The following is a 14573-nucleotide window of genomic DNA, read 5'->3' on the forward strand; positions in this document are numbered from 1 at the left end:
TGGTAATCACCTCGGATCGCGATTTTATTTGTGCGAAAACTCGACTTGGGTCTTTAACTCGATTTTTTTTTTTTTATACGATATTCGTATTTATATTCACATATATTTTATGTAATTTAGCGATTGTTACTGATATTTACCTAATAAAAGTGACAATTTGGTGCGGGCCTAACGACAGAGAATAAATTTTTTTAAATATCTTTATTCGAAAAGATACATCTATACATACAGATCGTCCTGTATTTTGGAGATATATAACATATTTATTCGGAGTCCGAGTCCTTTCTAACGTACTGCTGTCTCGGTAATTCGTTCTGCAATTCAAGAACGTGTTCTACCGGCTCTGGTTTTCCATCGGCGCCGATGCGGCAAGGACGCACGACTCCCTCCCTAAGCAACGACGTTATCTCGATATATATATTTTTTTATACATATAGGAAAATGTATTATCATTATGGCGTTTGTGCAGCTGGTAATATATAGCTGGTTTACACAATAATGTTATAAATATATATGAAAACGACAGCTTTTATTTAGCATTAGATCTCGATATGATTGTGTATCTTTACGCATATCTTTGATCTGTGACGAATAAAATAAAATCTCAATATATACAACTCACCTCGTTAATTTATCAACAAGATTCACTAGTTTTAAAGCTTCGTATTCCTTTTGCTCCTCCGTCATGCCTTCGAACGGATTTGGTTTGGGTTCCTCGAAGCATCCGATTACTGGGTTTATCCTTAATAAAGAATCATCCGATTATTTATAAGACTTTTCATCCTTACTCTCTTCACGAATATATTTCTCGCCGATTACTTACTGCTCCTTATACTTCTGATATTCTTCCGTTTCGCTATCTTCCGATTCGGAAGAATAAGCTGTTTCCGCCTGGCCACGACCACCTAATAATCCTTTAGCAGCAAACATTCCTGCAGCATTTCCGTATCCTGTGTATTTCACCATGCGAGCAACTGTAAGCAATATCGACAATGTTAGCTCTCGACAATTTTAGTTCTAGATAAAATTATGCTGCTGGACTTATTTTAACATGGTAGATAAATACCATTTTCTTTACAAAGGACAAACAAAAGTTCCGCAACTAGATCGCGCAATTCCGTGATAGGCGATGTTAATAATTTGCATAATTTAGCCCTTAATGTTGTCCCTTCTTCAGGACGATGCATTACATCCTTTAATGGAGGTAGAATCTAAAAAATTTATATGATTTCATTATTTTGGACAGTCTCTTCGGAAATAGATAACCATTTATTCAAATCTTTTTCTTTTCACCAAGTCAGAGTATAGAGTTTGCATGAATAACTTCAAGTATATCATAAAAATAACTATTTTACCTGTAATCTTACGTATTTGCGAATAATCCTCTCTGATTTGACGAGTCTGACCAGTGCAGTAATTATTGGAGAGAAGTTTTCTATTAAATGTGTCTTACATTCTAATTTCTTATCTAAAAACCTAAGTAAAACGCATATGGCGCTCATATCCATGTTTTGGTATACATCTTTGCAATCGTTGCCCTTAGCGGCTTGTACAATTGGCGCATAACAGCTATACGGTATCACAGTCAGCAAATTGACAACGTGACTGAAACGCAATAATAAATATGACGTTTATTCTAATGCTAAAGTTGCAATAAGATATCACAAATATGTTTTACCTTTCAAGATCGTCTTGCTGCACCGAATATTTAAAAGTTAACAATTTATATAAAATTAACACCAAGTTCTTATATTTCTCTTGATCCTCAACCCCGATATTATCTGAATGTATATACAAATTAAATAGAACTTTTAAAACTTCGCAGACTATCGTTATCTCCTCGGCCTAAGAGAGTAATGAGAAAATTTTGAATTATTTTTAGATTTTTAGATGGATACGTGTGATTAAAACATCGACGAATGATATAATGAATCTCTTTACCTTAATTACACGTGTCTCGTTATTCTGATTGTGCGCTGCAAATTCCTCTATTATTTTAATAAGATATACATCACCACACAAATCAGTTTTGACTATATCTCTCGTGGATGTATTTAGTGCGGTGAGTAAAAACAGTACTCTCATGTCGAACAATTTGACATCATGAGGAACATCATCCGTATAACTTTTGATCCGATCGATGAGATAAGGCAAAGAAGATATCAATACTTTCAAGCGTTGCACTTTTACGCTGTTAAATAATAAGTTGCACAGTAGCTTCAGCGATTCTATCGTAACTGCAATCGAAAGCATTCATATATTTCAATATATATATCGTCTGACATACAGCACAGGTGTAAATGTATAAAGATTCTTTCATAGATTTTATATTAAATTTTTAATATTAATTTATATTAAACAAATGTGCTTCTATCCGAGATGTATTTATATGAACTTAGATTTAAAAAATATATTCTCCAATTATTCTTACCGATTGTACATGAGATTTGTTCTCCTTCGCATATCTTTGTCAAGCCTGCATTTTGTAATATAATCTTTATTGCATCGTCAGTGATTAAGTCATCTAAGTTAGTTTTATCGCGGCTAGAACATAGGAATGTATAAATATAGTATACATAAATAAAATTAATGCATTCTAAAATATATATTTTAACATATAACGTTTTCTCCATGCCACCAGATGACTCCAGAATAAACACGTAACATTTCAATTATATATTTTTTCAAGTATGGGAATACTAAATAATTACTGATTTTGTAATTGTTAAATCTCATAACTTTTGACGATTTTATCATCTTTAGTTGTTGAAAAATATTGTACTAGGTTATAATTATTTTGTGTGAGATACATATAACATAATTAAACTTACCTGAGTATCCTCAAAGCTGCTAAGCAATGATGATGTTGGTCTATATGAACGTAATCTGTTAAATAATAAAATAATCTGTTCCATAACTTCTCGCGTAAACAGGTACTATCCAGTTCTTCAAACCTGGTCCTTTTATCATACTGAAATATAAATTGCATAATATTAATATATCATTCAAAGTTTCTAGGAGAGTAAATAGAAAAGTAAATGTACATATGCACAATGAATTAATTAGAATTTAAAATATTGATATGAGTAATTATTTCGTGAAACATGTGTTTGACAATTCAGCATACAGAATTGTGTGAAATCAATAAATTAAGATTAATGGATTAATGTAAAATAAAATGTCTTCTAAAGTTATAAGCTTTATAATAGATATATCTCCGCGATAAACGCGAAAAACATATTTTACGTTTCCCGGGAAATAACGAGACGTCTCATATTATTAATAAATCTCCAAATACTTACAACTTTTAGAAACACAACAATATTTTTACAGAATTCCTCGTATGTGCCGGTGATCAACTTCGGGATCAACTCGTCCATGTTAACATTTTCCATGTTAACTTTAGCTTAATAACAAGCACTTTCTAAATTGCATTACATTTTATTTCATAATATTGGACGTGACAACAAGGGTTCACCCACCGAATCGATCGAGCTACGAAGTTTGACAGCTGATTCTTTCCTTTCTCAACGCTCATTGGACGACAACAACACACACTAGCGAGAAATGCTCACGCTACGTGCTCCGCCATGCGCCTGAATGCGCCGCTGTTTAACCGACAATTCGATGAGTTTCGGAACGCAGTTATAAAAATCGATGCTGCGAAAATACTCTTTTCTGATGCGTTTCAGGACGCAGCGTAGGAGGAAATCCAAGCCCCTCGCCCCGCGCTGCAACAATTTTTCACGACGGCGTTCCAAAACTCGTCGAAAAAAAAATTTCTGCTCCGATTGTGTACAACACGAAGTGCATCGATTGTTGCACACATACTGCAATCTGTCACCATCTGTCACTTTTAAAGGGAATGGCAGTAGTAACCTCGCCTATTAACTCAAGATATCTGATCGAGTGTTCGCGTATGCTTAGAACGAATGATTATTTTTTAATTCGCCGCTATCATGAAGCTCGGATGATGTGCACGCGCGTGTGTCGATCGTTATAAGCCTAAATAAAATATATAGCCGTTTGATATCGCACGTACAATTTTTTTTTAAAGCTACAAATATGGATCAGATAAAGGTCTCTAAGGTATAAACCGATTCAATATTTATCACTCTCTGTAATTTATCGATAACGAATTAAGGACGATAGACGTATCACACAGATATAATGACGTATTAATTATCCATTTATTGATATGCTCGTTTTTTATTAAATTATAAATCTAAAAATAAATCGCAGGGTTGAAAGAACGTCTCTCTATTTTTATTCGCGTGTGTAATATAAATCTTCAGAAAAACACATATTTTGCAGGTGGAGAACGTGAGGATGCTAGATAAGTATAGCAACAATCATTCCATCGGTACGCTCTACCTTACAGTGACGCATCTTGTCTTTATTGAAAGAAGTGGCAAAAAGAAGATATGGGTAAATTATCTAATCTAATTATCTATCTCGCTGTGTTTACGTGACAAAAGTAACGTTTCCCACGAAATATCATAATTGCAGGTGTTGTATACGCATATTGCTAATATAGAGAAACAGCCATTGACGACCACAGGATCACCATTGTACATCAAGTGCAAGCATTTCTTCATCGTCACATTTGTCATCCCGAAGGAACGCGATTGCCACGAGATTTATCTCACATTATTAAAATTATCCTGCCCAGGTGATAAGCCAGTCACATATTTATTAGATTTTTGCGCATACCTTCTAATACAGAACAGATTCTAAGATAATTACCAATAAGATAGAGAATTGTATTTATAATTTTCATTGGTTTTATTTTAATACAGCCAGTGTAGAAGATTTATATTGCTTCAATTATCAAGAGAGTAAAGATACGCTACCTAAGCATGCTGGATGGAATTTCTTCAATGTACAAAGTGAATTTCAACGGCAAGGTGTCCCGAACGAGGAGTGGTCACTCTCGTATTTAAATACTAATTATGAAGTAAATATCCATCGTATATTATATTTTCAAAATTTTTACCGTTAACTAAACCATCGATTCTTTCAGCTTTGTGATACTTATCCAAGGTACTTATACGTTCCCAGTGCTTCTACTAAAAACATTTTATTAGGCAGCGCAAAGTTTAGAAGCAGAGGGAGGCTACCAGTTTTAACATATTTGCACTCAAACAAGGTTCGAATAAAATAGTAAACTAAACGCGTAATGTTTAAATGATATTCCTCTAAATAAAATTAACTTTTTTAAGGCTGCCATTTGTCGCTGCAGTCAACCACTCTCGGGATTTAGTGCAAGATGTCCCGAAGATGAAGAAATGATGCATAATATATTGTGTACAAATCCTAATTCGCGGTATATGTATGTTGTCGATACAAGGCCACGGGTGAGTGTGATTAAAATATATAATTCCTTTTCCAATTAAATATTAGATTTCATTCTACTTCTACTTTTCTCATTTTTTCATTTTTTAGTATTAAAAACAGAAAACATCTTTTTCTAAAACTTTTTAGAAAGAATATATTATTCAATCGGAAAAGAAATCGACGTTTAATTATTTTAGTGATGAAAAATACTATAAATATATAAAATAAATAATTTCATATTTATTCCTAACGGATATAAGATATAATTAAAAACCGAAACTTCATTCTGTTGGATTAGATTAATGCCTTTGCTAACAGAGCTGCAGGAAAAGGATATGAAAACGAAAACTTCTATGACAATATCAAATTTCATTTCTTCGGAATAGAGAACATTCATGTGATGAGAACGAGTTTAAATAAGCTTCTGGACCGTAAGTGTAAAATCTTATTATACTAAAATCTGGAGTTTGTGTACAAGACATCAGATGTTTCCGTAAACTGTTAATAAATAATTTTATCCTTATTTGAATTTAGTACAAAGATCGACCTCCATGAGTGCATTCTTAAGCGGCCTAGAAAGCAGCGGCTGGTTAAAGCATATTCGCTCTATTCTGGAAACCGCTTGGTTTATCGCACGTGCAGTTTCGAACGGCGTGAGTGTGGTAGTGCATTGTAGCGACGGATGGGACCGCACTGCGCAAGTGTGCTCTCTAGCTGCATTACTGTTGGATCCATTTTACAGAACCATCCAAGGCTTTCAAGTAAATAATCCAACATTTGTTCGTCTAAGTTTCTACGCGCGCGTTTATAATTATCTCATTAAATTTATCCCATCTTACAAATATGATTAAGAAAACTACTTTTTTTTTTAAACAGGCTTTAATAGAAAAGGATTGGTTGTCATTTGGTCATAAATTTAGTGACCGCTGTGGCTATGTCAGTAGCGATGGTAAAGAACTCGCACCGATATTTACACAGTTTATCGACGCAACGTACCAGTTGCTACAGCAATTTCCATATAAATTTCAATTTAATGAATATTTTCTTTTGACGTTACACGATCATGTACATAGTTGTCAATACGGCACATTCATCGGAAATTCGGAAAAAGAAAGGCAAATGTTGAGGTATTACACCATCAATTGCTTTTCACGATAAATTCAGTGTAAACGAAAAAAATTATGATACGTATGAATTAATTTATTATTTCAGATTATCCGAACGAACGTATTCGTTGTGGGGTTATTTAGCGAATAATATGAACGAGTATATAAATCCAATCTACAGATGCAATCGTTACAATAACGAGGACTCTGTTGACATTCTTCAACCTAAATTGGCACCCCAATCTGTCGTGTAATATATAGTTTTTGTACGATTTATATTCTATATTAACTTGAATATAAACCGTATTATTTTTGCAGTCTTTGGAGAGGCTTGTACTTCAGATTTGAAAATGGAATACATCCTAGAGAAACATGCGAAGACTTAATTCTGACAATTCACGATCACACAAGTTCTTTGGAGGATCACGTGAAGCTTTTGTTAAAAGTGTGTATCACAATTCGGACGAATAATATAAGTGGGCGTTTTAAAATAAATTTTAACGAAAAATTAATATTTATCGATTTATTATATCTGTATTCTGATTTTCGGCTTCAATAGCGAGTCAATTCTTTGGGGCAACTTTTGAATACGAATAACGCTCAGAAAAAGGGAAAGCATAAATTTGATAATAAATTCATGAAGGATTCTTTATCGGAGACTATAATAGAGAACACCGCAAATCACGACGAGAAGACGAGAGCTAAACTAAAAGCAAATCAATTGGAGAATGAATTGAAGACGGTCGCTTTAGAATGGAAATCGTCGCGAAACATGGAAGAATGTGGATGTTCTACCACATTTGATGCTTTTAACAAAAAGGTACAATTGACAAGTGTACCCTGTAATAAATTATTACTTAAAAGCATTCAATCATTTTACTTGTGACTATCTTGTTTCAGCATCATTGTTGGTCCTGCGGTGATGTACTATGCACAAGATGCATGGCGGTGCACACTAAATTACCTGGTCATCTGTCGCAGCGTGCCGTACCTACATGCAAATCGTGCTACCAAAGTTTCGGCATATCTGCCGCTAGTCCTTAAACGTGCTTTATTTAACGCAGACTTGCTTATAATTCACATTTGTACACATGTCTTTTGAGCGAACCAATGAAGAAACTTAGCACACATCAAGTAATATCGTATTATTCCAATTTATATCGTTTTTCTATATTTCTTTGAATTTTATTTCATTCGCATAAACGATCAAATACAAACAACGTAGTACCTGATTACAGTATGTACGGATACGGACTTAGAATTCTAACTTAAATAACTCATTAACACATTAAAATTCGTGAATATTACACCCGATAATGGTGTTACAAACAATTAATAATAACAAATCACTGACCATCAACTACTATGGTACAGTCTATAAATGCTGTTTACGTTTTACGTCAATGACTTTAAAAGCTGTTCATCAATTGTATTCTTCGGTATCTTTATATCAGAAAAAAATTATACATACACATGCATAGATTAAAAGATTACTTTGCATATTCTGTGGATAAATACTATTCGCATTGCAATCAAATTGGACTCTGCCATAGTAGTTGAAGAATACAGCAACCATTAAATTGTATTAAATCCGTTTTTAGTTACATCAGGACGTTAATTTTACATACCTTGCATTCACGTATGTTACATTCACAGTTCTTTTACTTTTTTAATCTCTTACTAATGTGCCCCGTTGTAATATTAAATATACAAACTGAGTAAAATGCTATTCTTTAATGCTACAATATTCACGATATTGTAATTAAAAAACACATAAATACTATATTATTAAGGCATTGTTCATTTTAAAGAAAACACTCCATTGTAAATTTCTGAGTACAGATACACCATATATCACTCGTTACACAAAAGCATATGCATAATCCGCGAGAACAGTTTCCTCAAATATACTAATACGACTTCATATACGATATCAAATGTCAATATTCTTAGACGAGTAATTAAATATCGATCACATTGCAGTGACTGAATTTGCTAGTGACTGGTAACCCTACTATCCACAATGGCAAGTGTAATGTGGAATGTGACAGTATTACATAAATATCTTAACGCGATAATATTCTTATTAAATTTTTTATAATTATTCTTCCTATTCTTTATTTGGTTTTCTTCGTCGTGGTCCATCGCCACTGATCAGTGATGTATCCTGCGACAATCATACGCGCACTTTTATATAACCGAGGATCATTTATAATAAAAAAAAAAACATTGTGTAAATTGAAAAACTTGAAACCATAAATTATGATTCTCACTATGAAATAAATAATTACAGTTTTACCAACCTTATCAATATCTATTACTTCCTCCGTTCCAGTCTCTTTCTCTGTATCTTCTATTTCTTCTATAATAGGTTTTTGTTCAGAATTTTGCTGATTTTCATTTTCCACAGCCTCGTCGAGATCATCGTTCATCCCCAAAAACGGCTTTTCATCATCTTCTTCTTTAAAGTCTGTTTTGTCCTGATATGTTCAAAGCAATATGAAAATTACATTATAGTTACTTTTAAGCATCTTGCATTTATATAATGTTACTAACGATAAGCAAGTAGTATTACATGCTGGATAATGACTTGAACTCTGCTTACAAAGCATCTAATGTTATCAAATATTCACTTAAGGGTTTCTAAATATTTGTAAAAATAAGCTACTTTCTGTGCAAGAATACTTGAATTATTTTACTTTGATCAGATATTATACCTCGGAAAAGCAGCAATAATACATTAACAGTACTACTGGTATCGCAGTTAGCAATAGATATACTGCCCATATCCATGGATGGTCTGTAGTAAATTTAACGATCCGAGTCCATACACTCAGCTGTATCAGATAATCACAAAATGCTATATATTATAAGCATACAGAGTGATTTTTATCTATATGTTAATTTATGTATTGCAATTACATCTCACATTTCAAATAATACTTTTAATATAATGAAATAAGATATATAATTGTAATACATATATTATTATTTCTAAATTTATTTCTTAATTTCTATTATACGTGTAAGGTATACAAATTCTAGCATCGAAATGAAGCTGAAATGAGCCAACAATGAATAGGTCTTTTCATTACAAAGGAGCAAGTGAGGATTATAATTTGAAATTAACATTACTATTACAGCTTAGTAAAAGATCTAATACAGAACAGACGTTATATAAAAATATATATATAATATTTACATAATATACGTTATTAGCGTTTGGACATGTAATAATATACTTTCTTAATATGTTGTCAAGCAAGTACTTTCAACGTTTCGTTTAATTTTTATCTTTCATATCTATGCGAATACCTCACGAGCTCGTTTGCACAGATACCAGATGTAAGCTACAACTGGTATCGCGCAATACAAGAAATATAATGCCCACCATCCTGGCTTATAATTCATCGCCTTCATCATTCGACCCCACAAAGAATCCTATAGAATGTTATAATTTGCATACTAAAGAATTAATTACCTATATTCGAAAGTCAATCTTTAAATTTGATAAACTGATTTATTTGCATACATACACGCATTTGCAAACTTTTGTATTATCTTCATATATTTCATGTACACATATTGTAGAAAATTTATTGCATAACTATGAGCCATGTAAAAAAAAAATCGTTAGAGTGGATGAAAGGATACTTACGTTTTCCTCAGCAATTTTAACACGTCGAATCTCAAAAGTATCATCCGCCCATTTCTTCGCAACTTTCTCATCATCTGTTACAATTATATTGTCGAAATATATATCGGGAGACATCGACCACAGTTCAAAACCAACGGCGCTCTAAAACATTTTCGCACATCAAGTACCGTATCTACAATAAGTATTTACATAACCAAGAGACATTCTGTTCTTTACGTACAATTGGCAACATCTTGAACGGATGTTCATCATTAAAGTAATCAGGATTGTGTATAAGTTTAGGCTTCCATTTCCCCTTGTAATTAGGATTGTTAACGAGCGGCGCCAGCCATTTTCCTTTGTATCGTGGATTCTTCTTCATTTTCTGCTTATACGGTCCGCAACCAGGAACGTCCGCGCATTTCGGATTTGGTACTTCTGGAGCCTCCCATTCACCGTCCATCTCGACGTCCCAATCATCGGGCTTAACCGAATCCGGATTCGGAATCATGGGCGGCTCGTCCTCGAGCCATCCCACCGGCATGACGTCTTCCTCGTCGACTATCTGTGCCGGAGCATCTTCGTCCCAGTCATCGGGCTTCTCCGCTAATGGATCGGGAATCTTTTCTCGGTCGTCCCAATCTTCAGGCTGCTTATCGTCGGGATCTTCTATCTCCAGAGGTGGATTCACAGGAGGAGCGAAATCGTCTAGTAACGAGCCCGAGCTTTGAAGTTTATTATCTACTTTGATTTCGTAAATGTTATCAGGCCGTACGATCAGAGTATACAAATGCGGGTTCTTATCTTTGAAATAATCTTCCAGACGGTCCTTCCCTTTCTTACAGTGTTTCTCTGTGATTGTACCGTTTAATGGATTTTTATGTCGAAATATAAAATGGAGCTAAAAATAAAAAAAACAAGTACAAAAAAATGTGTGTCAGTAACCACTCTATGACACGGTAGTATATTTAAAATAAACAAAGCGCATGTGCCGATACCTTGTGATCGTTGCCACACTTATCAGGCCCAAACATTATGGTATATGGTGTTTTGTCTTGGAACTGTTTCAAGTCCCCATATTTATCATCTAACGTGAGCAGCTTAAGATAGGCACCGCCACATTCCTGTCCCTCTTGGAAATTAACCTCATACTGTACAATCAAGGGCTTGTCTTCGAAGTAAAATGGCTTAGTTAATAAAGTAGAAACGGCAGCATGTCTAGCTTTGCTCTTAAGCACTAATCCTAGATCTCCGTCCTCGCCATGTCTCTTAGGTTCCTCAATGGACCAAATTCCTAAATAACAAAAAGTTAGATTTATCTTTAAATTTAGTCTACATAGAGAGCACAATGGCCAAAAGCATGTAAAAAAATTTTATATTAACCGTCATATTTAGCGATATCTTCGTCGATATCGTCCTTCTTTGCTTCCGACAACACCCACGAACTCCTAAATCTCTCTTCGCTGTCAAAGTGCTCCGCTAGGTGAGCGAAGCCGGAAAGTTCTGGACTTTTGTAAATCGGCTTCGGTATTGCATCACTGACACTGCTGTCGCTGTTCTCATCCGCACTTAATATACTACAACACGCACTCAGGCAAACAAGCACAACACACGCTACGATTCTTGCCATTTCATATTCCTGAAATGAAGAAGAACAAAATGAGAGTTGCCTGAAACCTCTTTTGCCTCACATTCGTTTCTATTAATGTAGATTAACTTTAATCTCGATTTAATTTACTTATCTTTTTCTAATTCTAAAAAATAGAAAAAAAAGTAAAAAGTAAGTTAAACTGAGATTAAAGTCGATCCACATTGATAAATAAACATTAATCCACTGTCCATTTCTACCAATACCTCGACCAATACCGATTAGCTGTAATCTCGGCTTAACTTACTTTTTATCCTTTTTTTATTTTAAGAATCAGAAAAAGATAAAAAGTAAATTAAACCGAAATTAAAGTTAATCGTTTTGGTAGAAATGGACATAATTCACTTAAGCGCGCCTGTGTGACTTGAAGCAATTGAAGCACGTCGCGAAACGAACCTAACGACAAAGAAGACCAAAAGATTCACAAAATATAAAAAAAAAAAAAAAAAACCCTGCCTACCAAGGCGAATTACATTTATGAAATCGACGCACTTGAGAGGCGAAACGAGTCAGTCATGCGAAACTTAACCTCGAATTTGCAACGTATGTACACACACACCCCCGCGTGATCACAGCGTGACGCGCAATTTTACACGAATCCTTCGGTTAAATTAGCTCGTGTCACACGGCGATATTGAGAGTAAATCCCCTCCGGGAATGAACGGTTGTCTTACCGGTGGTACGAGAGGAAGTCAATTCACCGAATCCTCGGACGATCAGCGTCAACGGCGAGGCCGGGGGATCCGTGTTATTCAATTATTTAATAACGATAATTTAATCTGGCCACGTAGGGCAGCCCTGCGAGACTCGGTTCCGCGAGACTTCCAAGGAGCGGCGCTTCCGGAAGTTGCCGGCGGGATCGCGTTAATTGGGGCAGTGGCCCTAATCGAGGGATTCTCGCACCGTTCGACCGACCCTCGCGCACACCCGACGACGGAACCGGACGCAACGACGACCGGCAGTGGAACGTGGCGTGGAACGGATATTCTCGTCAGCAACGCGCCAGCAGGCTCGAGTGATACGTCCGTCCTCGCATCGTTTCGCGCAACTGCACCTTCTACACTCTGCCGCGTCCGTTCCTTCTCTCGAATGTACATACTACACTCGTTTTCGTTTCACCTACACCGAGTACAGAGCCCGTTCAACGCCGACGCGAAGTTGGTCGAGCACAGAATCGGACGTCTTCGTATTCGTACGTCGTAGGCATCATTCGTTTGACAGTTGCGTCGAAAACAATCGAGTGCTCCGGAGCATGACGCAGCGCATTTAACTGCTCGACATTTGTATAAAAAACAACAAATACAATGAGAATTCAAATTCGTCAAAGAAGAAAAAGATATATTTCTTTTCAGAGATATTAAATCTTATAAATCCTTAGTTTATATTTGTACCCCTCCCCCTTGCACGAAAATATTAAATTTAAATTAATAAATGTGATATCTCTAGCACTTAATTAATTAACGTTCACTCAGTCTTCAAGGGCGGTGAGAAATATCTCGCAACTGTCCTCACGACCATGACGGCGCTGAAAATAATTATTCCGACGTTAATATACCGATATGCGACGCACGGATTTTAACACAAGTGGGTTTTAATAACACAAGCATCGAAATACGAGATACCTCAGCATAGCGATCACTCCAGCTGGCATGATCTTCCCGCTGTTGTAAAATCGATATCCCATCAGGCCGCCGAGGGCCGTGCTGGTCCCCAGGAAAACCGCGACGTTGGTCGGATCCTGGGAGGTCTGATAAGCGCCGTAGCCCAGAACCGAACCGAACAGAAGCCCCGCGGCCAGCGAGGGGATGGAACCTGAAAAGTTTGAGAAAATCCGTTATTCGAAGCGCACGATGGAGGAGAGAAATCGCTCAACGTCGAGCGACGTCGGTCAGCGTCGTCAGCGAGCTGCGAGAATCAGAAACGTTCAACAATCGAACTCACTCGACTTCACGTAACCTAACACCCCGCCGCCGGCGACCGCGGCGGCGTACGCGAACGCGGCGATGTCAATCGGCATTTCTGCAACAGGAACAAACAAAAATATCGCCTCGAGTCTCCTCCGTGTGCCGTGTGACGTCTGTTTACGTAATATAATTACCGAGTGTGATATATACGCTCGAGTTGTGTATCAGTTTATTACCCTTTCCGTATCGTCGCGATTACACGCAATATCACGCAAAAATTGCGCGGGGTGGCAAACTCCTGAGAGAAGCTTTTCCCTGCCTCCCCGTCTCGCCTGTCGATAATCAGTTCGACGAAACTCTAATTGCAATAAATAACATCTATATGATTAGTATATTATATAGGTTGGCGATAATTTGTTAATATACGGCGAGTAATCCCGAATCCGTGATAACACTGATAACGCGTGATTTCTCGTTTTCAGTGCTGCCATCCGTTGATCGTCGACCAATCGCGGACGCGGTTTCAATTACGCGCACGTGTCAATGATAACGTCGATAACGAAATTACAGGTTCAAACGAATTGCATAACATTCGGGTTCGGTTGTTTTAAGGCTCTATAAATGTTCTATAAAAACTTTTTTAGAGCTCTAGTTGTTTCCTTCGCGAATGCTTTTTACATTGTTATGCGAATTTAAATAGATCTACGAGGCAACGAAAATCTGCTTGTTGTATGCAATTTCGCAAAAATAAACATAAGAGACATTCACGAAATACCTACAGTACGAGGAAAAAAAATAACTGGTTAAATACCGAGTATCAATTTCAGTTCCGTCGAATTCACACGAGGACAAAAGATTCTCCAGCGTCTGCGCGTCGCAACGCGAGCGGGCCGCATAAACAATTATTTTCAGGTTTTAAATTGCGGTGAATTTTTCGTGGA

General features: G+C 36.1%; 4 protein-coding genes across 5 annotated transcripts; 1 reads left to right on the forward strand and 3 right to left on the reverse strand.

Moving 5' to 3' along the window:
* Positions 1-224: 224 nt before the first annotated feature.
* Ric8a (ric8 guanine nucleotide exchange factor A) lies at positions 225-3537 on the reverse strand. The gene is made up of 10 exons (XM_071780807.1): positions 3303-3537; positions 2832-2971; positions 2432-2544; positions 1942-2237; positions 1679-1845; positions 1356-1605; positions 1067-1211; positions 824-974; positions 623-742; positions 225-390 (listed from the first exon to the last, which is right to left on the reverse strand). The coding sequence occupies exons 1-10, from the start codon at positions 3393-3395 to the stop codon at positions 264-266; spliced, it is 1602 nt and encodes a 533-aa protein (XP_071636908.1). The 5' UTR covers positions 3396-3537; the 3' UTR covers positions 225-263.
* A 225-nt stretch (positions 3538-3762) lies between these two features.
* On the forward strand, positions 3763-8750 carry Mtmr6 (Myotubularin related protein 6). Its single transcript, XM_071780801.1, has 13 exons — positions 3763-4089; positions 4315-4428; positions 4510-4672; positions 4800-4957; positions 5024-5149; positions 5223-5357; positions 5636-5768; positions 5872-6098; positions 6214-6464; positions 6550-6693; positions 6762-6888; positions 7003-7263; positions 7344-8750. Exons 1-13 carry the CDS (start codon positions 4066-4068, stop codon positions 7485-7487), a joined length of 2007 nt encoding a protein of 668 aa, XP_071636902.1. The 5' UTR covers positions 3763-4065; the 3' UTR covers positions 7488-8750.
* Positions 7598-12822, reverse strand: LOC139814505 (calnexin). Its single transcript, XM_071780805.1, has 8 exons — positions 12403-12822; positions 11464-11719; positions 11079-11374; positions 10322-10981; positions 10102-10242; positions 9161-9280; positions 8747-8923; positions 7598-8610 (listed from the first exon to the last, which is right to left on the reverse strand). The coding sequence occupies exons 2-8, from the start codon at positions 11708-11710 to the stop codon at positions 8554-8556; spliced, it is 1698 nt and encodes a 565-aa protein (XP_071636906.1). The 5' UTR covers positions 11711-11719; positions 12403-12822; the 3' UTR covers positions 7598-8553.
* Positions 12823-13049: 227 nt separating this feature from the next.
* On the reverse strand, positions 13050-14104 carry LOC139814515 (transmembrane protein 14C). 2 transcript variants are annotated; one of them, XM_071780819.1, is made up of 4 exons: positions 13827-14104; positions 13670-13747; positions 13351-13540; positions 13050-13253 (listed from the first exon to the last, which is right to left on the reverse strand). In XM_071780819.1, the coding sequence occupies exons 2-4, from the start codon at positions 13743-13745 to the stop codon at positions 13193-13195; spliced, it is 327 nt and encodes a 108-aa protein (XP_071636920.1). In that variant the 5' UTR covers positions 13746-13747; positions 13827-14104; the 3' UTR covers positions 13050-13192. The 2 variants fall into 2 exon arrangements, with proteins under 2 accessions (XP_071636920.1, XP_071636921.1); XM_071780820.1 differs by lacking the exon at positions 13827-14104 and having other exon boundaries at positions 13670-13820.
* Positions 14105-14573: the final 469 nt, after the last annotated feature.

This window comes from Temnothorax longispinosus, chromosome 6 (genome assembly GCF_030848805.1).
Source record: "Temnothorax longispinosus isolate EJ_2023e chromosome 6, Tlon_JGU_v1, whole genome shotgun sequence".
Taxonomy (NCBI): domain Eukaryota; kingdom Metazoa; phylum Arthropoda; class Insecta; order Hymenoptera; family Formicidae; genus Temnothorax; species Temnothorax longispinosus.

Coding starts and splice junctions, on each gene's coding strand:
- LOC139814515 (XM_071780819.1), bottom strand. CDS start 13,745: ATGCCGATTGACATCGCCGCGTTCGCGTACGCCGCCGCGGTCGCCGGC. Junction 13,541..13,669: donor GTTAGGTTACGTGAAGTCGA/GTGAGTTCGATT, acceptor CAAACTTTTCAG/GTTCCATCCCCTCGCTGGCC. Junction 13,254..13,350: donor GGAGTGATCGCTATGCTGAG/GTATCTCGTATT, acceptor AATTATTTTCAG/CGCCGTCATGGTCGTGAGGA.
- Mtmr6 (XM_071780801.1), top strand. CDS start 4,066: ATGGATCAGATAAAGGTCTCTAAG. Junction 4,090..4,314: donor ATCAGATAAAGGTCTCTAAG/GTATAAACCGAT, acceptor CATATTTTGCAG/GTGGAGAACGTGAGGATGCT. Junction 4,429..4,509: donor GTGGCAAAAAGAAGATATGG/GTAAATTATCTA, acceptor TCATAATTGCAG/GTGTTGTATACGCATATTGC.
- LOC139814505 (XM_071780805.1), bottom strand. CDS start 11,710: ATGGCAAGAATCGTAGCGTGTGTTGTGCTTGTTTGCCTGAGTGCGTGT. Junction 10,982..11,078: donor AGTGTGGCAACGATCACAAG/GTATCGGCACAT, acceptor TTTTATTTTTAG/CTCCATTTTATATTTCGACA. Junction 9,281..10,101: donor TTAAAATTGCTGAGGAAAAC/GTAAGTATCCTT, acceptor TATCTGATACAG/CTGAGTGTATGGACTCGGAT.
- Ric8a (XM_071780807.1), bottom strand. CDS start 3,395: ATGGAAAATGTTAACATGGACGAGTTGATCCCGAAGTTGATCACCGGC. Junction 1,846..1,941: donor ACGAGACACGTGTAATTAAG/GTAAAGAGATTC, acceptor TTACTCTCTTAG/GCCGAGGAGATAACGATAGT. Junction 1,212..1,355: donor GCAAATACGTAAGATTACAG/GTAAAATAGTTA, acceptor TAAATTTTTTAG/ATTCTACCTCCATTAAAGGA.